Here is a 24,265-nt window from a genome sequence, read left to right as displayed (position 1 = left end):
TTATTGGAACAAAATATACGGTAAAACTGTACTCTGCTACCCGTAGCACCGCCGCCTACCACCCGGACTGGACTCCCCTTCTTGGGCTGGTGGCTGCCTGGTGGCTGATTGGTTCCTACTGCCTTCACAACTCTCCTTCCAGGCCCGGGCAGCCATGGGGTGTCACTCCTGGATGTTCTGTGTGATCCAGCCTCTCACGGCAGTCACCCGGGTATAAACACCTGGGAAGTGGGGCCGCCCGCAGCCGTAGCCCCAGCTGGTGACCCCAGTTAGCACCCACCGGCCAGAGGGCTCCCTGCAGGCCAGGGGTCCCCCAGCATCACCCTGAGGGGAGGAGAGAGGAAAGGTGCTCAGGACAGGCCAGCATCTCCCCAGTCGTAGCCCTGGGGCCAAGGAAGGGCTGACCTGGTCTGCGCACGCTGGTGATTGGCAACCACAGGAACGTCGCCTGGGTTCCCCATGTGACCCCAAGTGGATGGCTGCCCCTGTGAACCTCACTTTTTATCTCGGAAACAGGCTCAGTGCTAGGACATGCCGCTGGTCTGGCTGGCAGACATTCGAGGACACCTGCTAGTGTGGTTCCCTAGCAGAACGGGGCCTTACACTGCAGCCTGTTCCCGCCCCTCCCCTGCAGGGGTGTGGTGAGGGTGTGGTGGGGGGAGCACTGGCCAGTGATGGATGCCTGATATATGATGGTCCATTGAAACTTCTGAGGCAGAAAAGGTTCCCTGCTTGATCAGCTTAAGTTTGCACCACAGAAGGGGCTCTGGTTGGGCTTTAGAGCGAAGAGAATCTTGACCTCCTCGCCAGATGGATGGGACCTGGTGCCTGGCATAGCCTTCATTTCAGTTTTAAATTGCGCTCACCGAACAGCTGTCCACGCCACCCTGTGGGAAGCCGGCACACAGCATGCGGCTGCTGATCTGCACCGGGTAGTACCGGCGGCAGGCCTGCTCACTGAGGAGGCGCACTGCTGCCTTCTGCAGCTGCCGCGCCATGGAACCTGCGGGTGGGATGGAGGGTGGGGCCATGTGGGACTGGGCTGGAGGCCTTCCTGATCCCCGCAGAGCACTAACCCCGAGTGCAGGGTCCCTACAGAACTGGCCTACCTCCCTCGCGCACCGACCCCCAGCCGGTGATGACGCAGCGGGCCCCGTCGGGGGGCCGGGGAGTAGGCTCAGGCAGGCAGATGGGCCGTACCAGGCGGCCATGGTGCACGGGCCCTGCCAGCTCCAGCAGCGCCACGTCGTAGTCAAGTGTGTAGAGGTTGTAGAAGGGGTGCTTGTAGATTCGAGCCACGCGCTCCAGCTGCCCGTCGGCACCACTCAGGAATGGTGTGCCCAGGAAGGCCACCCACTGCTTGGGGTCCCCATAGCTGTGGGGGGCGCAGGGACAGGCATTGGCCTGGATCCCTGCGCTCTGTTCCCACCCCCTGGGGCTTCTCTAGACTGCCCAGTAGAGCTCTGGCCACGTCCTTGCTTGTGCCCCAGGGGGTCAGCCAGGGACCTTGGGCAGGGCATTTGACCTCTCCGGGCCCTGGGTGGCTCATCTGGAATGGGGTTGAGCCATTCTTTACTCCTAGGACAGTGGGGAGGGGTGCCTGTGCCTGAAATGTGCCCAGGGCAATGAGGTGACACCACAAAATACCCCAATTTTTGCCCAATATTAGGGCCCTGGTGCCCAGAGGGCCCCCTGCCCCTCCTGCCTATTCCCTCTGCTGCCACACACCCGAGAATTGGGCATCTCTGGGACAGCAGGACCCTTGGCCTGGTCCACCCTACTGAGCAGCCTGCCACCAAGGGGGCTCCCCAATGTGCAGCTTTTGGGCGATGGAGACCTCATGTCAGCAGCAAGCCTGGCCCTGGGCTGGGCGAGGCTGTGGTTCCCAGGGAGTAGGGAGGCCAGGAGAGGGGTGGACTGGGCACCCGCGGCCCCATGTGGTGTGTGGGCTCACAGAACAGAGGTGGCAGTGGGTCCCGGTTGTGGGGAGTGGGGGCGTTCCAAGCAAAAGTTCAGAAGCAGGATAGTAAGTTTTGGGGCCACAGTGTCCTGGTGAACCGCCGAAGGGCAGGGGACAAGGCGGGCCAGACTCACACGTCGAAGCAGTGCGCAGCAGACAGCAGCCACCGCTCCGCCACCAGCACGGCCCCGCAGCGGTGCTCCCTGCGCCGCAGCCACAGGCTCACCTGCCAAGGCCACTCCCCAAGGCCCGCGGCGCTGCCGCCCACGATCCTGGTCAGGGAGGCCACTGGTGCCAGGCCGCAGCCTGTAGGGGAGTAGGTGCGGGTCATCGAGAGGATTAAAGGTGTCTCTTGCGCTGCCCCTTAAGTGAAATGCGGGACCCACCTCAAAAAAACTGCACAAAGAAACACTGCACTTGGTGCTTGGTCCTACAAATGCACCTCTTGTGGGCTTTTCCCAAATGTTTGAAATGCATTCAAGTGTTTCCCGTAGGCATTGGGGCCACGGTAGTGCCCCCTCCCACCATCACTCCTTCCCGGGCATCTCTCAGTCCCCTGGGAGCTAGGCTTCCTGCTGGCCCGTGGCACTGCCCAGGAGACCCCTGCCACGTCCCACTCGCTCCTGTGCTAGCTTGTCTTCCCAGACGCCCTTGAGCTGTGACACCGCCCCCACTCCTGGCACAAAGCACACCCTCGGAACACAGGTGTAGAAAGCACAAGGGTGGATTCAACAGGGTGCTGCAGGGACCCATCATCACCCATCGGGGTACTTCCTACCCACTGGACTCCCACAGGACACCTTCCACCCCGGAGTCGGCCCCTTCCCCAGCCACTCTCCCACCACCCAGCTGCCTGTCCTGCCCTCCCGATTCAGGAAAGGCCCGCCTGCCCTGGCCTCACTCTGCTGGAAGAAGAGAGGGGGAGGCAAGAGGCCACCTGCCCCATCCCTGCTAGCCCCACTGCCTCTAGCCTCCTGACGCCATCGGGACCTTGCCCAGGACCAGGAGGCCTGGGGAATCTGACAGAAGCTGCAGCCCCTTTCCTGGAGAACCTGCCCTCACAGTGGACCGTGCCTGCCATTTCAGAGCTTTCCTCCGCCTCTGGGTCCCCAAGTGAAGAATTTACAGCCCATAGCTACTGGAAAGGTGAAAATCGTCAGGCCAGAAGCCGGACCCAGATAAAGCTGGCCGGGGGGTTAACAAGAAAGTGTTTCTCCCAAGAACCGCTGCCGCTGTGCAGTACAAACACCCGAGTTCTGAGTGGCCCTGCTGGAAAGCCTGTGCCCCGAGCCCAGACTGACGAAAATGCTGCGAAGGAAAGGTCCCCTCGGGCCTGGAGGGCGTAAGTCACTGGAACTGCCTCGATTTCCAGTCGAGGTGCAAGGTTCAGATAAGGAGGTTCCAGCCTCGACATGTCACCTCTGTCTTAACTGTGGTTCCTACGGAGACAAAACCCAGATCTTCGTCGCCCTCCACGGGCCCTCCAGGCCCTCGGCCCATGGTCTGCTTTGGTCTGAGCCCATGAAAACTCCGCATCATCTCAAGGTCACCTACACCCCACTCCACCCCCAGATCCTGACTTCCTAACGACTTGCTTTGTTTGGCAAACCACTCCTGGTTCCTCTGGTATATTAGCTGCCTTGTTGCCAAGAGCCCATAAACTTGACTTTGTGGGTTTAGTTCTGCATCTGGATGACTCAAGCTGTTGGATCCAGGGCACTGGGTGACATGTGCAGGGAGAAAGGGTAAGAACCCTTGTGACATGTCCTGAAGGATATGAAAGGGCAGTGGGATTGTGGGTAGTTTCCTTCACATCTCTGTAATGGGGTTAAGTTATGCACACACCCCCCGTCCACCCCTGACCTAAAGGACAGTGCGGACCTAGGAGAGGCCCAGGGAGGGGCTGATGACAGAGGAACAAGGAAGCAAAGTCTCCCTGGATCAGTCTCTGTTAGGAGTCACGTGAGGACGACCGGGGCCTCAGGACAGTGGGGATTTCTGGGAAAGTCTGCGGTGGGAAGGAAGGTGGGTGCAGCCTGCAGGGACCAGCAGTCCGTGTGCCCAGAATCTGTCCTTCGGGGGCCTCCCAGGAGCAGCTTGGTCCCTGCCTCCCCAACCCCCTGCCTCCCCACCTGAATGAAAGCAGCCCGGACATGGGAAGCTTCTCCCAGAACTTGGATGGGAGAGCACCAGAGTCACGTCCGCCTGGGGGGTGGGCGGGCTCACTAACACGGGGTCCGCCTGGCGCATCCCGTGTCATGTCTGGTCCCCCGCGCACTACAGCTGTCTCTGCTGACTTAGTCTTAGCTTGAGCCATATGAAATTGCCTGTATTTGATGGGGCTTTCTTTTTGACCTACAAATACAGCAATTTCATACAGGTTTTTTTTTTAATTTCATTTATTCATTTTTAGAGACCCTTTGGTTTGCAGCCAGTACTCAATCCACTGAGCTGCACCAGCCAGGGCTCATATAGTTCTGATTAATAGTTAACAAAAGTAAACTCAGCATTTTAGACACGAGTAGAAAAATCTCAGGGGTACTTTGTCTCCCAGTGTCTCTACTGGCCAGTTAGATACCCCCTCAGCCTGTAATGGGAGCTGGGAGACCAGCCAACCTGGGGCTCCTGTTTTGTCCTCCCGCTTTGCCTTCCTTTCATTCCTAGCTATGTGCCATTCTGTTAAGAGTTTGTTGCCCTGGCTTATGTGGCTCAGTGGATTGAGTGCTGGCCTGAGAACCAAAGGGTCACAGTTCAATTCCCAGTCAGGACACATGCCTGGGTTGCAGGCCAGGTTTCCAGTGTGGTATGCATGAGAGGCAACCACACATTGATGTTTCTTTCCCTCTCTTTCTCCCTTCCTTCCCCTCTCTAAAAATAAATAAATAAAATCTTAAAAAAAAAAGTTTGTCAACTTTCTGGTTCCCTCCTGCACCTGAGCTTAGCACGAGGCCTGGAGCAGGGGAGGGCTTTATGAGCACGAAATGAGTGGATGGAGAACTGCCCTCATGGGGGCCCCCTCTTCCAAACCCCCATCTTCCCAAGCGATGCACCTTGGTGCCCCTGAAATTTCTGTTTTAAAATAGGAACAGACAGGACTTCCGGCCAAGATGGAGGCGTAGGTAGACACACTGTGCCTCCTCGCACAACCAAAATAAGGACAACAAAAACTTAGAAATAAAATAACAACCAGTACTGACAGAAAATTGAACTGTATGGAAGTCCGACAACCAAGGAGTTAAGGAAGAAACATTCATCCAGACCAGTAGAAGGGGTGGAGTCTGGCAGAGAGGGGTCACGGCCAAGAAAAAAAAAGCAGTGGCTGGTAGACCCAGTGAGTTGGTGGATTGTAGAGGGGCACCGGCATGCAAGGCGGCTGGTGGACCTGGCTGTCCCACATTCACGCACAGATAAACCAGGCAAAACTGGGGAGCAAGACAGACTGCGCAACCCAGGGTACCAGCACCAGGAAATAAAGCCCCAAACCACCGATTGAAAACACCTGTGGGGGTTCAGGTGCAGGAAGAGACTCCCAGCCTCACAAAAGAGTTTGTTGGAGAGACCCACGGGGTCCTAGAATGTACACAAACCCACCCACCCGGGAGTCAGCACCAGAAGGGTCCAGTTTGCTTGTGGGAAGTGGGGGAAGGGACTGAAATCCGGCAGAGAGTGGAGCAAGCACCATTGTTCCCTCTCAGACCCCTCCCCCACAAACAGCATCACTACGAAGCAACCTGGGTTACCCTACCCCAGTGAACACCTAAGGCTCCGCCTCTCACTACGTAACAGGCACGTCAATACAAAAAAAAAAAAAAAAAATGAAAGGACAGATCAAAGCTCCAGAAAAAATACAACTAAATGACAAAGAGATAGCCAACCTATCAGATGCACAGTTCAAAACACTGGTAATCAGGATGCTCACAGAATTGGTTGAATTTGGTTACAAATTAGATGAAAAAATGAAGGCTATGCTAAGTGAAATAAAGGAAAATGCACAGGGAACTGATAGTGATGGGACGGAAACTGGGACTCAAATCAATGGAGTGGGCCAGAAGGAAGAAAGAAACAACCAAACAGAAAAGAATAAAGAAATAAGAATTCAAAAAAACGAGGAGAGGCTTAGGAACCTCCAGGACATCTTTAAATGTTCCAATATCTGAATTATAGGGGTACCAGAAGGAGAAGAGGAAGAGCAACAAGTGGAAAACTTATTTGAACAAATAATAAAGGAGAACTTCCTCAATCTGGCAAAGGAAATAAACTTCCAGGAAGTCTAGGAAGCTCAGAGTGTCCCAAAGAAGTTGAACCCAAGGAGGAACACATCAAGGCACATCATAATTACATTAGCCAAGATGACAGATAAGGAGAGAATCTTAAAATCAGCAAGAGAAAAGGAGACAGTTACCTACAAAGGAGTTCCCATCAGACTGTCAGCTGATTTCTCAAAAGAGACCTTGCAGGCAAGAAGGGGCTGGAAAGAAGTATTCCAAGTCATGAAAGGCAAGGGCCTACATCCAAGACTGCTCTATCCAGCACATTCATTTAGAGTGGAAGGGCAGATAAAGTGCTTCTCAGATAAGGTCAAGTTAAAGGAGTTCATCATTACCAAGCCCTTATTTTATGAAGTGTTAAAGAGACTTATCTAAGAAAAAGAAGATAAAGAACATGTACAATAAAATGACAGCAAACTCACAATTATTAACAACCACACCTAAAACAAAAACAAAAACAAACTAAGCAAGCTACTAGAACAGGAACAGAACCACAGAAACAAAGATCACATGGGGGGTTAGCAACAGGGGAGTGGGAGGGGGAGAGAGAGGGAAAAGGTACAGAGAATAAGTAGCATAGATGGTAGGGAAAAAATAGGGGGAGGGCAAGAATGGTATGGGAAATGTGGAAGCCAAAGAACTTATGACACATGGACATGAACTAAAGGGGGTTATGTGGGTGGGAGGGGGTGTGCAGGGTGGGGGGAGTGAAGGAGGGGAAATGGGACAACTGTAGTAGCATAATCAATAAAATATATTTCAAAAAAATAATAAAATAGGAACAGACAGGACATGCAGGTCAAGGCATTTGCCACTAGAGGGCGCAGGTCTGCCCAATCAGCGTCTGTGTCCTGCCAGGATGATGATGGGCTGACTTGTGTCCTGCAAAATCCACAGTTAAAGCCCCACACTCCAGGCAGTCAGAATACGACTGCATTTGGAGATAGGGCCTTCAAAGAAATAATTATGGTAAAATGAGGTCATTGGTGTGGGTCCTAATCCCATATGACTAGGGTCCTTCTGCAGACACTCAGAGGGATGACCATGTGAAGACACGGGGAGAAGACGGCTGTCTCCAACCAAGGAGAGAGGCTTGGGACTGGGAGACAGTAACTGTCTGTACCTTAAGCCCCTCAGCCTGTGGGGTGTTGTGACAGCAGCCCTGATGGACTGAGACAGGATCCCTGCCACCCACATGTGTCACCCATCCCTCCCAGTACCTGGCAGCTGGGAGTCCTTGGTGGTCCCCGAGGTGTTCGGAAGTGGCGTCTGTCCCCTAGCAGTGGTGCTCGTGGCAGTGGTGGTCCTGTTGGCAGGTGGGCTGGTTGTTCTGCCGGTGGTCCAGAAGGTGGGTTTGCTGGCTGTGACCCCCAGGACCGTGAGGCCAGCCACTGTCCTGGGGACATGAATGGTGGTGGCAGGTGTCCTCGTGGTGGAGGGGGCAGGTGGAGAGAGGGGATGGGAGGACATGATGTCCAGGATCCAGCCCTTCAGGCTGGTGATCCGAGTGTACACGCCGGGTTTCTTGGCCTGAGCACAGCCAACCCCCCAGCTGACGATCCCCGCCAGATAGAACACTCCAGGGGTCTCCTCGCAGGCCAGGGGGCCCCCGGAGTCACCCTAAAGAGAAGGGAATAGGGCTGGCTGTGACCATCGGGCGCCACGCTGCAGAGGACACCACCAGGACCCCCGCATCCCCACGGTGGGCAAGGCCCATCGGTAGAGCAGGGGGATGTGGTGTGGGGACACGGGGCCGGGGACTGGCGCAGCCCCACCCTCATGCCCAGGGCCCACCTCCCCAGGAGGGGTTCCTGCTGGACGTTGTGGTCAGATGTGTACTGATCTGATTAGCCATTTTTCAGTTACTATACCTTATGCATCTTTTAAATATGTGTGCATATAAAGTATGATTTAAAATATGTGTGTAAAGATATATTTAAGTATGTATACATTTTGTATATATCTACCACCTACTCTCAAACTGCTACCTCATCTTCTGCTTGTGCATAATATAATTTCTCTAAATTACACATTTAAAGACACTTTGTTCATCTCCTGATTTTCCCTGCACTGAAAATCCTTTTCCTTCTACCCTTGAGTCTGTACAAGTAGCACTGCCAGGTGGAACGGTATGGCCGCCGCATCTGAACCCCGCCCAGCCCCCTCTGAATGCTACCTGGCAGGAGTCGACCTTGCCCTCCAGGAAGCCGGCACACAGCATCCTGTCCGTGAGCGAGAAGTTGTAGAGGGCGCTGCATGCCTTCTGGTCTATGATGCCCACGGACGCTCGCTGTAGAGTGTCTGGCTTCGTTGCTGCCAGGAAAATGAGATCCCCCCGCCCCCCCAACCAATGACACAGAGTGATCACCATTCAATGTCTGGTTTAGCTCTTAAAGGCCCCATCCCCATGCTGCAGATGAAGAAACTGAGGCTCACAGTTTGCAGGAAAACTGAGTCACATAGCACAAAGGAGGTGGAACCCAGAATCCCAACTCGAAGCCCTAGGATCTTGCCACTGTCCCCACACGGATTCCCTAACACCTTGGGTGACCTGCAGGGAGACCGTCAGAATTTCTGAAGGAAGCATTAACTCTTGGGAGCTCTAAAGGGTAGAGCACAAGGGTCTGAAACTTTTTCTAGGAAGCGCCAAAGAGTAACTATTTTCTGTTTACAGGTCAGTCTCCGTCGGGACTGCCCAGCCCTGCTTTGGTAGCAGGAAAGCCTCCACGGGCCATCCATAAACAAATGGGCATGGCTGTATACCCGTAAAATTTCATTGATCAGAACCTGCTGCATCAGGCCGGCGGCTGGAGTCCGCCAGCCCTGGAGGAGTGCGGAGGCCAGGGCACTGCAGGCAGTGGGAGCAGACATGCCGCCAGGGACTCACCATTTCCCTCCTGCGTGTTACCCCACCCGGAGATCATGCACTTCCGGCCCACAGGGAACTTCTGGATGGCCAGGGGTAGGCAGACGGGCTGGATGTACTTGTTGAAGACCAGGGGCCAGGACAGCTCCAGGAGGGCCACATCAAAGTCTAGGATGCTGGGGTTGTACCGGGGGTGCAGCACCGTCCTCTTGAGCCCCACCTTCACCGGGCTCCCGCCGATGCCCATGAGAGACACAGTGCCCAGGTGGGCCTGCACCAGCTCCACCTTCGTGCTGCCGACAAGGGGCCGCTCAGACACCTGGCTGCCCCGGGAAGCCAGGCAGAGCTGTAGGGCCCAGATTCTGGGGAGGTGCACCAGGAGGGTGGAGGGGGCCACGTGGCTGCTCCCCCAGAGCAGTCCCAGGCTGGGGGACCAGGGGCAAGTCAGGGAGCTCCTTTGGGCCTCATTTCCTCGTCTGTAACAAGAGGCAGCTGGCCTCGCAGCAAGAGAGGCCCCTATAGCTTAATGACCCTCAAAGGTCAATGCCGCCCAGCTGTGCAGCTAAGGGGAAGGCGCCCTCGTCCCCTCCCCCGTTAGCCCCTATTCCCCAAGACCAGCTTGACTGCTTATCCTCCCAGAAGCTGCAGCCCAGGCTCAGCTTTGAGAGGCTCCCCCAGGGCCCCCACTGCTCAATGCTCCCCCACCCTCATTTGCAATCAGACATCCAGACGCTGGGGTGGTGATGCTGGGGTGGGGCGGGGGTTGGGGGGGCCGCCTCTGCTGTGGCCGCCCCAGTGCACAGATGGCCACACGTTGGTCACAACTGGTTCTGAACACACAGGGATTTGATGGGTCTGGGGGGAAGGGACCCAGGGAGGGTGGGGACACCGAGCAGTCCTCCTGGGCGGAGGCCGGTCTTACTGGTTGAAGCAGTGGGCCGCCGACAGCAGCCAGCGGTCTCCCACCACGGTGGCTCCGCAGAAGTGCCTGGAACCCTCCTTCAGGCTGACCTGCCAGGGCACCTCCCCCGCGGCGGCCCCAAACCCGCCCACGATCCGCATGGGCTTCTCCATCGCTGGCCTGGCACCGCACTCTGTGAGGGGACGAAGAAGAGAGTCCGGGACCCTTGGCTCTCAGGCGCCTGGGCCCACAGGGAGCTCGGGACATCAGGGCACAGCCTCCCAGTTCTGGCTGGGCTGGGGCAAACCGTTCCCATCATACAGATGGAGAAACTGAGGCTTACAGGTAGGACAGTCTACCTAGCATCCTAAGGTCTCGCAGCAAGTGTGTGGCACAGCTGGGGAGATGGGCCAACGAGAGGGTCCGAGTGCAGAGAGCCCTGGCCCCATCAGCGTAAGTCCCGCCAGACACAGACCCGAGGCCCCCGAGGCCAGGTTTTAGGGGCTTGCTGCAAGCGGGAGCCAGCACACCAGAACTGTGATGTGGGGGGCTCCCCAAGCAAAGGGAGAGTCAGGTTGTTACAGAAGGTGGGAGGGGCTGGGGGTGTAGGGACGTTCATGTGAAGCAGAGTTCTGATGGGCTCAGAGAGCGGCGGGTTTGTGGGACCGTGAAGGGGACCTGGGCTGGGACTGCACCTGGGTCCTCGGAAACCACACAGTGAAGGCTGCGGGATGTGCCTCCGGAGGCCAACACCGCTCGATCTGACCTCGCGGGGGACAGACACCCAGTTTGCTGTGTCCCCAGGAAATACCTTGTGCCTTAGAGGTGGTCACTGCGTCAAGAGGCGCAGAGCTGGGGGTCATGGTGGGTTTGGTGGGGGTGTCGACCATCCAGCTCTTGGGGCTGGTGGGCCAGGCGGTGCTGGGGGTGGCAGGGGCAGGGGCCACTGTGGGAACCAGAGGCTTGCTTGCCATAGCAACCGCCTCCAGGATCCAGTCTCGAAGTCTGGTCACGCGGGCATAGACCCCCGGACGCCGGGCTTCCGCACAGCCGATGCCCCAGCTCACGATGCCGGCCAGGAAGAACCTGCCAGAGGGCTCCTCGCAGACCAGGGGGCCTCCCGAATCACCCTAGGAGACAAAGGCCACCCTCAGTAGGTGTCAGGGCTCCTACCTCAGCCCAGCCAAGTCCCAGAGCTGCAGGGTCAGAGAACATTCTGGGGGTGGCGGGGGGCTGGGGGACAGTGTACCTGCACATGGAGGAAATGTGGGCCGATAGTTCACCTCTCAGAACCTCAGTTTCCTCTTTTGTAAAAATAAAATAGCACAGTTGGGCTACGGGACCTTTAAGATCTTTTCCAGTTCCACCACGAACAGTTAAAAACTGAACCCCAATCAGCAGCACCCCTCCTCTCCTAATCTCACTGGATCTTCGACAGTGTCACCCCTTGCTTAGGGTGACAGCGTGGCCGCGCTGCTGGAGCCTCCAGGCAGCTCGCTGGCTGCTGCGGCGTTGCCCTGCACTGCCCGATGTGCCCTCACTTTGCCTGTCTTTGACTCTGCCCTCTCCTCGCACCCAGCCCACCTGGAGCCTGACATTCACAAACACATGTGAACGCTCTCACTGTTTCCCATCCCTCCGGGCTCCAGTGTTGGCCGGCAGCCTGAGCACATGCAGCAGTCTCCCCCCACCCGCCAGGACTTAGAAATGAGCACAAAAATAGAAACTGCAAAGAAGGAAATCCAGAGCTGTGCTAGAAACCAAGCAGGGGACATCCTGGTGGGGGACCGGGAACAGTAAGGACTCCCCCTTCTGGGAAGAGGGACCCTGGGGCAGAAACTGGAGGGCCTTTCCCAGCCGGCCTCTGTGGGCGGGGTGTCGTCTGAGGCCCCCAGGGGCACCGGGGCTCACCTGGCAAGAATCCACCTTGCCATCCAGGTAGCCGGCGCACACCATGCGGTCGGTGAGGGAGCTGCCATACAGGCCGGCGCACAGGCCCTGGTCCAGCAGCTCCACGGTGGCTTTCTGCAGCGTCTCTGGCTTGATCACTGCCCAGAATGGGAGAGGTGAGGGGGGGTGAGTGTTCCAGCAGTGGCCCTGAGCCGGGATGCTAAAGAACATCGCTTCTCCGTGCCTCAGTTTCCCCAGCTGCAAGCAGTGATGCTGCAGCACCAGCCTCAGAAACTAGCAAAGAGTGAACACTCTGCAAATGCCCGTTAGTAACACTCTCCACCCAGACAGCTAAGAGGTATCAGGTGAACAGCCCAAGACCGGGCTCCACGTCTCCCCTCCCCTTACCTGCTCTGCCGTTACTCTGGTCCTGCCCTGCTGGGATCTCCCCTTACCCCCGTAGCCAGTGCCATTGTGGGTAAACATTAAATCAGATTATACACTTTTTCTCCCTCAAACCCTCCAGGGCATGCTCCCCCTGGCTCAGTCCAAATGCCTAAGACTGGACCACCTACCCCAGGGCCTTTGCACATCCTGTTCCAGCTGCCTAGCATGACTGTCACCCTGAAATCTGCTTGCCTTCCTCCTTTGCCTCCTTCCTTAAAGAGCCCTCTCCTGACCTCCCAATTGGAGATCGCAGATGGGACTCTCCCATCCCCATCCCGGTTATTCTCCCCAGTGCATTCATTACCACCTGTCACTTATCCATTTAGTATTTACTGCCCCTAGAATCACTGTGTGCAACAGAGTAGCCAGTGACCACATATGGCTACTTACATGCATTCATTCAAGTGAAATAAAATGTAAAACTCAGTTTCTCGGTTGCACTGGCCGTGTTCCTGGGCTGGCAGCCCCCGCAGTGGGTGGCACAGATGTGGAGGCCCTGAGGGGAGTCCTGCTGCACGTGCGGGTCTGCACCGTGGGCTGAGGTTTGCCTCACCCGTCAGCCAGGTCTTAGCGGAGGCGTCACCTTCCTGGGCCCTTCCCCAAAGCTGCCCCTCCCACCCCCGTTCGTCTCTCTGCAGCACCCTGTTGCCGCCCCAGCAGGTGTCGCAGCCCAGTCACAGCTGGTTCTCATGGCTGGAGCGGTTCTGCTCCTGGGAGACACGAGGACACTGGACTCGTGGGCATGGGACTACCGTTCCTGGGGAAACACAGTGGAGGCCCCCGGGAGACGCTGTCATCACGTCTTCCTCCAGCCATCGACACGTCACCTGGTGTTACGTGTGCTTTTGTTTCAGGACACCTTATTTAATATGCACTTGTCCAGACAAGATGGAGCCGCTTTAAAATGGAGTCGGAGCTGCCATCCCAGAGAACTGCCTGGCCCGCCTCGTACCTCACACCCTGGAATGTGAGCCCAGGGTGAGGTGGCAGCCTGGAGCATCTTGTCCCCCTGACCCCTCCTGTGACTTAGGGCAGGAGTCAGCGCACCGCAGCCCTCAGGCCAGGCATGGCCCACTGCTCTGTTTTTTATTTATTTATTTTTAATTGAATTTCCATTGCTTGCTTTTATAAATAAAGTTTTATTAGTACATTAAAAAACAGGGCGAAATAACCTTTGGACTAGGGCCTAGGGCAACCCTGTGTCCCAAAGAACTGTTTGCAAAGATAACAAGAAAGCAGACACTATGAGTACAGGACTGATTAGCTGCTGGACTGATGATTAAAAACATTCGTTAGAATCGGCATCACCAGTCATGTCATCTGCACAGACGGCAATGCCTCCCTTCTATAATCAACCTTCCCCTTCCCTTTCTCGTAAGTATCCACGGCCCTGTCTCCTGCTGAGAACACCGTCCGTTCGTTACACCGAACTCAAGGCCAGCAGGGCCGTGACTCACGCCTGAACAACGCTCACCCCACACCTGTTTTCCACCCGAGGCACACGCCAGGCTTCCTGCACTCTGCAACAACAGGGAGCGCTGCCGCTCTGTGCTAGGGACAGCAGAATCAGCCGCAAAAGCACAAAAATGCAAAAAAAAAAAAAAAAAAAGAAAGAAAGAAAAAGAAAAAGAAACCCACCTAAAAAAACAAAAAACCTGGCAGCACATGTACCATGAAAAGGACCCCAGTTGGCAGCTGAGCTGAAACAAGAAGGCAGGGCTTCACCTCGTCCCACCTCAAATGAGAAGACCCTTGTCCTCAGCTCAAGTGTCTCGCCACTCTGTGCCTGTCGGCAAGTGGGCACACCTTTCCCATCTGTGCCGCGGGGATTCCACATGAATGTCATCAGCACGTGGGCCACTAAGGAGGACTGTGCGGCTAAGTTCCCTCCCGGCAGCCCGGTGGGTTGGGGTGCTTACAGAAGTCCTCCTTGAGGTAGCCCCAGCCCGAGATCAGACACTTCTTCCTGGGCGGGAAGATGTGAGTGGCAGCCGGCAGGCACACGGGCTGGACGTGCCTGCTGAAGGGCAGAGGGCTGCCCAGCCGGAGCACCGCCACGTCGAAGTCGGCCGTGTCGGGGTTGTAGGAGGGGTGCGTGAGGATTTGGGCCACGCGGGCCCGCACCGTGCTGGCCTCGGAGCCGCTGAGCTGGGTCGTGCCCGCGTAGGCCACCCACTCGGTGGGGTCTTGGAACCTGCGGGACACACAAGCGGCAGCTCAGACAGGCCCCCTTGGAGAGGGTTGGGGAGGGGGGTCAGGAGAGCGAGGGCGTCTGGGGGGGCAAATGTTAAGGGGTGCCCCCAAATTTCATCATCAAGACTGATATTTTCAAGCAACATTGTCAGAAATCATAATGAATGTACAAAAACATCCCTGGGGTGGGAAGTAGCAACATTTTAAACAAAGAGAGGATACAACACAGCTGGTTAGGGTGAGAAATAGTAAGGGGCACAACAGAGGATACACGCAGGGCAGCATTACTCCGCCTTCTACAGCCTTGGGGACGTTGTGCTCAGTGAAGTAAGCCAGACCCAGAGGGACAAACACTGTGCGATTCTGCTTATAGGAGGTTCCGGGAGGAGTCAGAGCCACAGGGACAGGAGGCAGCTGGTGGGAGCCGGGGGCCGGCGGAGGGGAAAGGGGACTAGTGTTTAGTGGGCACAGAGGTTCCGTTTTGAAAGATGAGGAAGTTCTGGAGAAGGACGATGGGGTTGGCGGCACGATGGTGTGAGTGTGCTTAATGCCACCTAATTGCAATGGTTAAAGTGGTAAATTTATGTTACGTATACTTTACCACAACTTAAAAATAATTTTTTAAAAAGTGCATTCAGATTCAACCGAAAAGGAAAAGAGAGAAAGAAAGAACAAGCCCCAAGGGGCTCTCGAGGCGCCCAGGGGGAGTGGCGACTCCGGGTGGAGGGGAGGCGGGGTCCAGGCAGGGGGCGGGGCTCCGAGCTTCGGGGGCGTGGGCTCACTCATTGAAGCAGTGGGCAGCGGACACCAGCCACCTGGCCCCTATGACCGCGGCCCCGCAGAAGTGCTCGTTGTTCTCTCGGAGGCTGACTTGCCACGGGAACTCCCCAGGGGACGCTTCCACGCCGCCCACGATCCTGCCCGCTGTCCTCCAGCCCGGCTGCAAACCACAGTCTGCAAGACAGATCAGCAACCAGGAACCCCGAGGAGGCAGGCCACTGGCCATGCCCCCGGTTCGTCTGCTGCTGGGTCTCTCACCCCACGGCCCCCACGTTTAGGGTCAGGCTCGGGCCCCACACTTGTCTGTGCTGTGCAGGGTGGGCCAGGGAGCACAGCCAGCGGTCGGCCCTGAGAAGGGGACATGGCCCAAGACCGGGCCAGATGGGCGACTGACCACAGTGGGCCTCGTCGGATCCATCGGAGCAGTCCGCTTTGTCATCGCACTCCGGGTTCACTTTGGTCACACACTGGCTGTTGTCGCAGGAGAAGGCACTCCCCGGACAGTGACCTGAGGACAGAGAAGAGCCGAGGTCCCGAACTCACTCCGCCTTTCCTGCGGCAGCGAGCTTCCGCTTCCCGCTCGGAGCCTCCAGCGCCGATAACCTCTCCTGCCCGCCTGCTCATCTCTGAGTGGTTCTGAAGCGGTGTCCTCAAACTCAGCACGGAGACCACTCGGAATGTCAGCACCGAGGCCGGCTGGGCAGCGGAGTGCACATGGGCCCGGTGCATAGCTCCACATTTCCAGGGCCCATGTTTATTTTACTTTGTATCTTTCTAAAAATTTTTATATATTTATTTTTAGAGACAGGAGAAGGGAGGGAGAAAGAGAGGGACAGTAACATGGAAGTGTAGTTGCCTTTTGTGTGCCCCCCTACTGGGGTCCTGGCCTGCCACCCAGGCCTGTGCCCTGACTGGGAATCGAACCAGTGATCTTTTAGTTTGCAGGCTGGCGCTCAGCCCACTGAGCCACACCAGCCAGGGCACTAGGACCCGTGTTTTAAGAGTAAGGAATAGCCCTGGCCAAGGAGCTCAGTCGGTTAGAGCATCGTCCTGCTGTGCCAGGGCTGCAGGTTTGACCTCGGGTCAGGGCACACATGAGAACCGAGCAATGAATGCGCCAGTGAGTGGAACAACAAATTGATGTGTGCGCTCGCTCTCTCAAATGAATAAATAAAATTAAAAAAATAAAAAAGTAAGAAATAGGTAAAATTAAAATTTTTTAATTGTGGTTAAATACACAGCATAAAATTTGCCATTTTAACCATTTTAAATGTATAGTTCCCACCAGGGCTGGGTCACTCTCTGCGGGGCCATCCCGGGCCAACCCAGGCCCTGTTGGGGGCTCGTCAGCATCCCTGGCACCGCCCACTCAATGCCCAAGCCCCCTGAGTTGTGACAACTGCAGACGTCTCCAGACGTCACCCAGTGTCCCCTGAGGCGGAGTCACCCCCCACACAGGACCGCTGCTGGGAAGCTGAACGGATGTATCTGTCTGCGTGTCTGGAGTTGCCTGGAAGGCAGTCGCTACAATATTAAAGCAAGGAGACTCCAGGTGGCATTTATTTATTTTTTCTTTTTTCCTCCAGACTGTTTGTTTTTTCTTTTAACAACAGCTTTCTATCCCTTTTCAAAAAAAATAAAATAAAATAAAATAAAAACCCAAAAACAACCCAGTAATGTTTTCTCTTAATCCTGCTTGGCCACATATAACTCAAAGTGTTTCATCTATATTTAAAATGTCTTAGAATTTACTTTTCAGTTACAGTTGACACACAATATTACATCAGCTTCAGGAGTGCAGTGCAGTGACTCAACGTTTAGACATCTTGCACAGTGATTCCCAAGGTGGCGACTAGTACCCACCTGACACCACACGCAGCTACCGCAACATCACTATGATTCCCGTGTTGTACTCTGCATCGCCGTGACTATGTTTATAACAAGGTGCTTCATCTGCAAACTCGGTGTGCACATGGCTGCGAAGCTGCCCCCCCCCCCCCACAGGCTGGTGCACAGAACTGGAGTTCACCGAGTTCAGGCCTTTCCTCTGCCCTTGACCCGAGTCTCAGGAGCCGTCTCTCGGCGACCGCGATCAGAGGAAAACCGGCAGAGTGCAAGGAGCTCATCAGAGGGAAAACAACATACCTGATTTCAAGTCTCTTTCTGGCAGTGGCCCCTTCTGGCTTCCTGCAGCGAAATGGAGAAGAGATATAAGCTCCCGCAGTGAGTGGCGACATTCTTTGAAAGCAAAGCAGTGGCACTGTCCACCGTGGGAGCCACTTGAAGTCTAACTTAAATCAATGAAGATGAAAACAAACGGAAGTCTCACTGGCCACATGACAAGTGTTTCAACAACCACACAGCACTAGTGGCTACCGCAGTGGAGTGCATAGCCATGAAACATTTCTGCCACCTCGGAATGTTCTTTAGACAGTGCTAATGTCGAGGCCCCGGTGTGTTAGGGTGGGTGGGGAGGGGACAATAAATGCCCTGTAGGGCAAGGTCCAGGTGATCAATCTTTATTCTGACAATAGTCTGATATATCCTCAGATTTTAGAATTTAGCATTTATCTTACTTCTGTACCAGGGATCAACAAACTGCAGCCATGGGCCAAATTCGGCCCACCACTTGTTTTTGTAAATAAAGTTTTATTGATACACAGCTGTGGCCATTTGTTTAGACACTGTCTTGGACTGCTTTTCTGCTATAACAGCAGAGTCGAATGGTCTCAACAGCAGCACAGTGGGCTACAAAGGTGAAAATAGTTACACTCTGACCATTCACAGGCTGCGGACACCTGGTCCATACCACTGAGGGGGAAGCAGCACGCATGGGTTTTTTTGTCGTGGGAGAGGCGATTATTCAAAACCTCAAGTTCAAAGCTCCTCTCCTGCGGGCCCCACTGCTTACTTGCCTATGAGATCGGCGGACAGGATGGTACCGTGGGTGGCCAGGGGGATGCCATGGCCCTGCAGCCTCGCCCGGAGTCCCTGCTGCAAGAGCTCCTGCTCCAGGTGCAGGTCCAGCGACTGCAGGGCTAGTAGCAGAAAGTGCAGCCGGAAATGCACGAGGACGCTGGAGTTCCCGTCCCTGCAGGGAGGACAGAGGCCCGTGGAGGGAGGGCTTCCCTGCCTGGACCCCTCCAGCATCTCGGGTGTCCACCAAGTCTCCTCTCGCCCCAGGGGGGCCCTGACTCACCTGTAACCTAGCACCGTACAGCCCGTGCAGCTGGCCTCCAACGCTGTCTTCCTAAAGCTGCTTACGAACTGCAATGGGAACAACAGTGGCCAAGTTGAGACCACAGCCCAGGCACCTGTCCCCAAGGAGGCCTGTCCTGTGGGGGAGAGCTGGAGGAGGGGGTGGGAAAGCACCTCCTCTTAGGCCCAATGCACGCAGTGACTTCATGGAGCCCGATAATGACAGGGAAGGGTCTTTCAAATTTATTCGTAGAAAATACTGCTCCATTGCCAGATGGGTAAAATTGGGTTTGTTCACACAGTGGAACATCACTCAGCCATGAGAAGGAGCGAGGCGCTGACACTCGCTACAGCGTGGATGGACCTTGGACACATGATGCTCAGTGAGGACGCCAGATGCAAAAGGCCACAGAGTGTGTGGTTCTATGTATGTGACATGTCCAGGACAGGCACAGCCACAGAAAGTGGGCTGGTGGTTGCCAGGGGCTGGAGGCGGGGTGGGGAGTGGGGAGTGGCTGCTGACGGGTGTCAGGCAGGACAGACAGCAAACCAAGGCCGAGACGGGAGGGAGCCTATCTCACTTGTTAACTCAGCAGCCCTGATCCTGGTCAGATAAGACTACCCAGTGTTCCAACATCACAAGACAAACTATGATAGTGCAAGAAGAGGGGAGCCCTTGAAATTATGTATCATTTCCATTTTCTGGTAAAGGAAGCCTTTGAAGCTGTACAGTAACCCCAAGGTCTGGAGAGGGGGGAGGGGGAGGGGGAACTAGAAGCTGGCTACGAGCATAAACCCCGAAAATCCCAGTAGTCGGGGCACTCAGACCGGCTGGGTGCCCACTTGCACCTTCGTGCTCAAGTGTGTTTCATAAATAAACGTGCTATCTCATTTCCACTGTGTGTGCTCTCTCTCCTCTGAAATCATCTTGCGAGCAAGACGAGAACCAAGGAGGGAGATCCCCTAACTTGGGTCTCTGTGGAGTCACCAGTTCACGTCCTCATTGCCTGTGACTATGCCCGAGCAGCCCCACAGCACACTCCACAGATCTCCAGAACGCTCTATGTCTGCCCCGCCCAGTATGGCAGCCACCATCCACACATGACTACCGAGCATTTGAAACGTGGTTGGCGCCACTGAGGAACTAGTTTTTTACATCTTAGTTCAATTTATCCTCAAATGTTAAAACAGGTACTTAATTCACTGAGCATTGTGTGTTCGAGGGCCGTCCGCGCGGCGGCAAGGGTCAGCGCTCCCTCCCTCCCGCAGCTGAGTGACCTTCCTTGTGTGCAGGGACCATGTTTGCGCATCCATTCACCGGCGGATGGACATCAGGGTGCTCCCGCTTTGTGGCCGTTGTGAGTCCTGCCGCTGTGAACGTGCGTGTGCAGGTTTCTGCACGGACAGGGGTCTCCACTGCCCTTGGGCGGATACTGGGGAGCAGAACTGCTGGGTTGTAGGATGACTCTACATTTAACTTTACGATTAAGAGCAACTTCCACAGTGGCGGCCCCATCTCACGTTCCCACCAGCCGTGTATGTGGGGTCTCATTTCTCTGCTGGAAGACACTGCATAGCCTCTAAACGTGGCCCACAAGCCCTGCAGGAGTCCACTCCCACCAGACACCGCCCTCCCCTGCGCTCCCCAGTGCACCGGCCTCGGCCGCCCTGGCCCAGTCCCATTGTTCCAGGTGTCCCGCCTCCCTACCCGAAGCCTGCCTGGGCCTCCCCCTGCTCCACTCGCTCAGCACGAGGGCTCCTCTTGGTGGAACCCCTGGCTGCCCCCTCGCCCCCTTGCTCCCCGGTGCCCCTCACCAGCATTTCCAGGGCGGGCGTCAGTGCTCGGTAGTAGTCTGAGGCCCCCTGCTGCAGGCTGTGGGCATACCGGACCCCGTGCAGCGCCGCGGTGTGCTCCACATCGACGCCCTGTGTAGAGAGGGAGGCTGCGGGCGAGAGCAGGGCTCGGTGAGAGAGCCCACTGCCGGGCTCAGCTAAGGAGCCTCGAAGGCCCCCACCACCTAGGGGCTGGGCCACCTGACAAACAGGTGGGTGGGCTGACTCCCCAGGGGTTATCCTGAATGATTATTAACACTGTCTCCTTTTCAGCTCTCACGTGTCACCCACCTGGAGGTCCCCAGATCCAGTGCAAAGCCCTAGAGGTCCCAGGTTTTGCTTGAGGGCAGGACTAGCTCCCAGTCATCCTTGCCTCACTGGACATGCCTGGCCAGGGCCTGAAGCCAACGTCAGCCAAAATTGGCTGAAACAACCTCAGTATTCTTTCCCTCTACTTTGGAACAACAGTCCCACCTGCTCCCTGGGAAGGGGTCACCAAATACTGCAAGGGCGTGACCACACCCATGGCCATCAGGACCCTCAGACCACCACCCCAGGACACCACCCTCTGAAAAAACATGTGTCTCCAGCTGTCACAAGTACACACTAGCAAGGAATGATAGCTATAAAAATTTTACCCCTGGCTGGTATGGCTCAGTGGATTGAGCATGGGACTGTGAACCAAAGGGTTGCTGGTTCAGTTCCCAGTCAGGGTATATGCCTGGGTTGTGGGCCAGGTCCCCAGTGGGGGGCGCTCAAGAGGCAACCTCACATTGACGTTTCTCGCCCTCTCTCCCTCCCTTCCCCTCTTTCTAAAAATAAATAAAGTCTTTTACAAAATTGTAAATAAAGAATAGCAACCAGATAAACTGTGAAAACACATGTTTCTAACTGTTTAAAATATGTTGGAATTGTCAAAAGGATGCCCTAGTAAAAATGTTCATAATTACAAAAAAATTTTTTAAATGACAGTAGCAGCCGTATAAATCATGAAGGCCAGGTCCCAATCCTATTTTCTCTGAATGAATATTCATTTAGACAGATATTTAGATATTTGTTCATTCAATAGATAAAATAAACATTCTAAACCAATTCTAAAAATTTTGTTTTTAGGTTTATCTTCTGATCCAAGAAATTAAAAATTTAAAAAAAGAGCTCCGGGTTGCACAGACAGAATTGCTTATGCTCTGTGTCCACCTGAGGCTTTCTGTCTCCGTTGCAAACAGTCACAGGCTGCGGGGAAGCTGGAGAACCAGCAGAGGCCCCAGCCCCTCCCCCAGCGCCCCCCAGGCTAACTAAGGCCTCAGTGTGAGGTGGTGAGCTGTCTTAATGGGGAAAGAGATACATTTTCATTTTTAACTTTAAAATGTTTTTTAAATTATTTAAGTTCCAAGTGCTTCATAAAGCCTTCCTTGGTTTCAGGGGTCCTGCTGGGGATTGTGTTTATCTCTTGTTCTCAAAACGTCTCTGCATTTCTAGAATAAAGGTGCAAAGCCTTGCTCCCACCTCTCCCTGGTGCAAGGCTACCCCCCCCCCCCGCAATACACACACAGGCACACTCACACCTGCACAGACATACATAGACTCACAGACTCACAAGTCCCATTTTCCTGCACTTGATGCCTGGAGCCACTAGGGGCATTGGTGAGCTGGGCCTGGCTGTAAAATATTCCTGATGTTCTACAAATATATGTATTTTAAATTAGGGGGACCCAATAGGATTGCCTACTTATTATTTTGCTACATGAAATCTTTGAGCATTGTCCTACAAACTGCAATTTATTATCATCAGCTCATGAAAGCAATGTGACTTTCACACCATAAGAACCTTATCTATCATCTCAGAGGACGGCCATTCCACAGACTTACAGCTGTACAGGGGAGGGGCGGGCAGGGACTGGTGGACGCAAGGTGAGGGGGTTAGACAAAGAACATACAGGCATGACCCCTGGACATGGACAACGGTGCGGGGATTGACTGTGGGAAGAGGGGGGCTGGTGTAGGAGAGCAAAGGGAGGAAAATTGGGACAAATGTAATAATAACATAAAGAAGAAAAAAATTAAAAAGAGGAAGCCCGTTCCAGAGCCACAGAACTTCCTGAGATGACAGAATGTTCTAGATCTGCACTGTCCAATATAGTAGCCATGAGCCACCCATGGAATGTGGCTGCTGGGGACTGAGGAATTTAATTCTGAAGGTTATTTAATTTTAATGGCTTTGACTCCAAACAGCCACCAGGGGGCGGGGCTCCCGTCACGGACAGCAGGAGTGTAGGGCGGCCCGGGAATGGGGCACAAAGGAAGGTGCCTGTAGGTCATGCCCCAAAGCATACGAAGAAACTCCTTCGTTTATTTTACCGCTGCAGGCCTGCACGCACCAATGGGGCGCCACACTGCACGTTTCCCTCAAGTTCCGCGAATGCCTACTGAGAGCCAGTATGAAATGGGAGCCACTGAGTGGCGGGAATACCGACGATTGTTCACTTTTTAATACTTCTCAAATTTCTCAAGACGTTTAAAAAGTTCATTTCCCTGACCCTATTTGTCTTCATTTCACCCTGGCTGTGAGAACTTCCTTGGAGAACCCAGCTGTGGGAAACCAAAACACGCAGGTATTACCTTGCCCACCTGCACGCCCACCTACCCCAGCGCATGTGCCCGGACACCTGGCTGGCTAGTCTTATCCCTTGGGTGACCCGAGGGGCCAGCCTTCAATTCCACGTTTGCACACTCAGCCCTCTGTCTTGGGGATCATCACATGGATACCACTGAGCCAAGTGTGAGCATTACTGTGCAAATTGCCTGGTGGAGGGACCCATGCAAGCCCTCAGCCACTTACCCACGAGGACTGCCAGGGTGAGGGTGACAATGCTGGTGGCCACCACAGCAGCGAATGCCGCTCGGCAGCACACAGCGTCCGCGGCAGGGACTTCTTTTGTTGCTCCAGGGACGAGCTGTAATTCACTGACAGTGGGTTCCATGGCTCCCAGACCCCCAGATAGCACCTGGATGCTAGCAAAAAAGGAGCAGGCAAGTATCAGTGCTGGGGCGTTTCTCTTCCCCTGAGCCATCACGTACAGACGGGACGGCTGTCAACAGTGCCCTCGGCACCCACAGACTCTGCTCAAATACATCCCAAAACATGGACCCAACACACTGGCTGGGCAGGGCATGTGGGCCCTGCCCAGGTCGGTGGGGTCCATTGCTAGAAAGAATGTGTGCGAGTTTCCTGGGGCTGCTGTAACACATTGTGACAAACCCAGAGACAGAACAGAGTGCAGACTTGTCTTGCACAGCTGGAGGTCAGAAGTCTCAAAACGGAGGGCCATGACCCTTCTGGGGGCTCCGGGGTCTCAGTTCCCAGAGAGCAGAGCTGACAGGCGCTGGCAGGCGGAGTCCTGGCACTTCTGCCTCTGAGACTTTTCGTGAAGAGCCGACACATTTTCATTTTCACACAGGGCGGTGTGTTTCTGCCACTCGCAACTAGATCCCCAAGACAGAGCCTTGACTGTGAGCCCCACTGAACCCACACTGGGTAATTCTCTCAGGTTCCCGAGACCTGAGCAGACCTTTACTCCAACCCCCACGTTCTCAGCCCACAGAGGAGCCTCCCTCTGCAGAGGGGCTGACTCATCTGCACGCTTTCTCTGGAGGTGGCTCTCATTACCTCCCCTTCACCTTGGCTCCCGGGAAGCTGCCTGCATCGTGTGGGTGGGGAAGATTCACCCCTGGACTCTGACACATTTTTTCCCATCAGAAAACCACAGAGAAGAAAGTTGGGGTGACAATCCCATCCTATTTTCCTGGACAGGGCTTCATGGAAATGCCACTGAACTGGGGGCCTCCCTGAAGGTCATGGAGCCACTGTGGAGTCCCCTGGGGATGAATGGCAGGACTGGGTGTCAGATAAACTACAGGACACCCCACTA

The 24,265-nt window shown here is 55.1% G+C and overlaps 1 protein-coding gene across 1 annotated transcript; it reads right to left on the bottom strand.

The window, feature by feature from the left end:
* On the bottom strand, window positions 1-23,335 carry TMPRSS9 (transmembrane serine protease 9). The gene is made up of 18 exons (XM_036032176.1): window positions 23,176-23,335; window positions 20,319-20,446; window positions 18,505-18,572; window positions 18,217-18,396; window positions 17,451-17,488; window positions 15,700-15,813; window positions 15,308-15,479; window positions 14,252-14,526; window positions 11,907-12,043; window positions 10,807-11,125; window positions 10,017-10,188; window positions 9,116-9,387; window positions 8,405-8,541; window positions 7,449-7,848; window positions 2,095-2,266; window positions 1,110-1,375; window positions 867-1,003; window positions 1-324 (listed from the first exon to the last, which is right to left on the bottom strand). Exons 1-18 carry the CDS (start codon window positions 23,315-23,317, stop codon window positions 163-165), a joined length of 3,291 nt encoding a protein of 1,096 aa, XP_035888069.1. The 5' UTR covers window positions 23,318-23,335; the 3' UTR covers window positions 1-162.
* Window positions 23,336-24,265: the final 930 nt, after the last annotated feature.

The sequence above is a fragment of the Phyllostomus discolor genome, chromosome 8, assembly GCF_004126475.2.
Source record: "Phyllostomus discolor isolate MPI-MPIP mPhyDis1 chromosome 8, mPhyDis1.pri.v3, whole genome shotgun sequence".
In the NCBI taxonomy this organism is placed as follows: domain Eukaryota; kingdom Metazoa; phylum Chordata; class Mammalia; order Chiroptera; family Phyllostomidae; genus Phyllostomus; species Phyllostomus discolor.
Note: the sequence above shows the minus strand (reverse complement) of the source record. Positions and strands in the feature narration are given on the sequence as shown.

Coding starts and splice junctions, on each gene's coding strand:
- TMPRSS9 (XM_036032176.1), bottom strand. CDS start 23,317: ATGGAACCCACTGTCAGTGAATTACAGCTCGTCCCTGGAGCAACAAAA. Junction 2,267..7,448: donor CAAGGACTCCCAGCTGCCAG/GTACTGGGAGGG, acceptor ACTCCCCTACAG/GCTGCGGCCTGGCACCAGTG. Junction 325..866: donor GTGGCGTGGACAGCTGTTCG/GTGAGCGCAATT, acceptor TCCTCCCCTCAG/GGTGATGCTGGGGGACCCCT.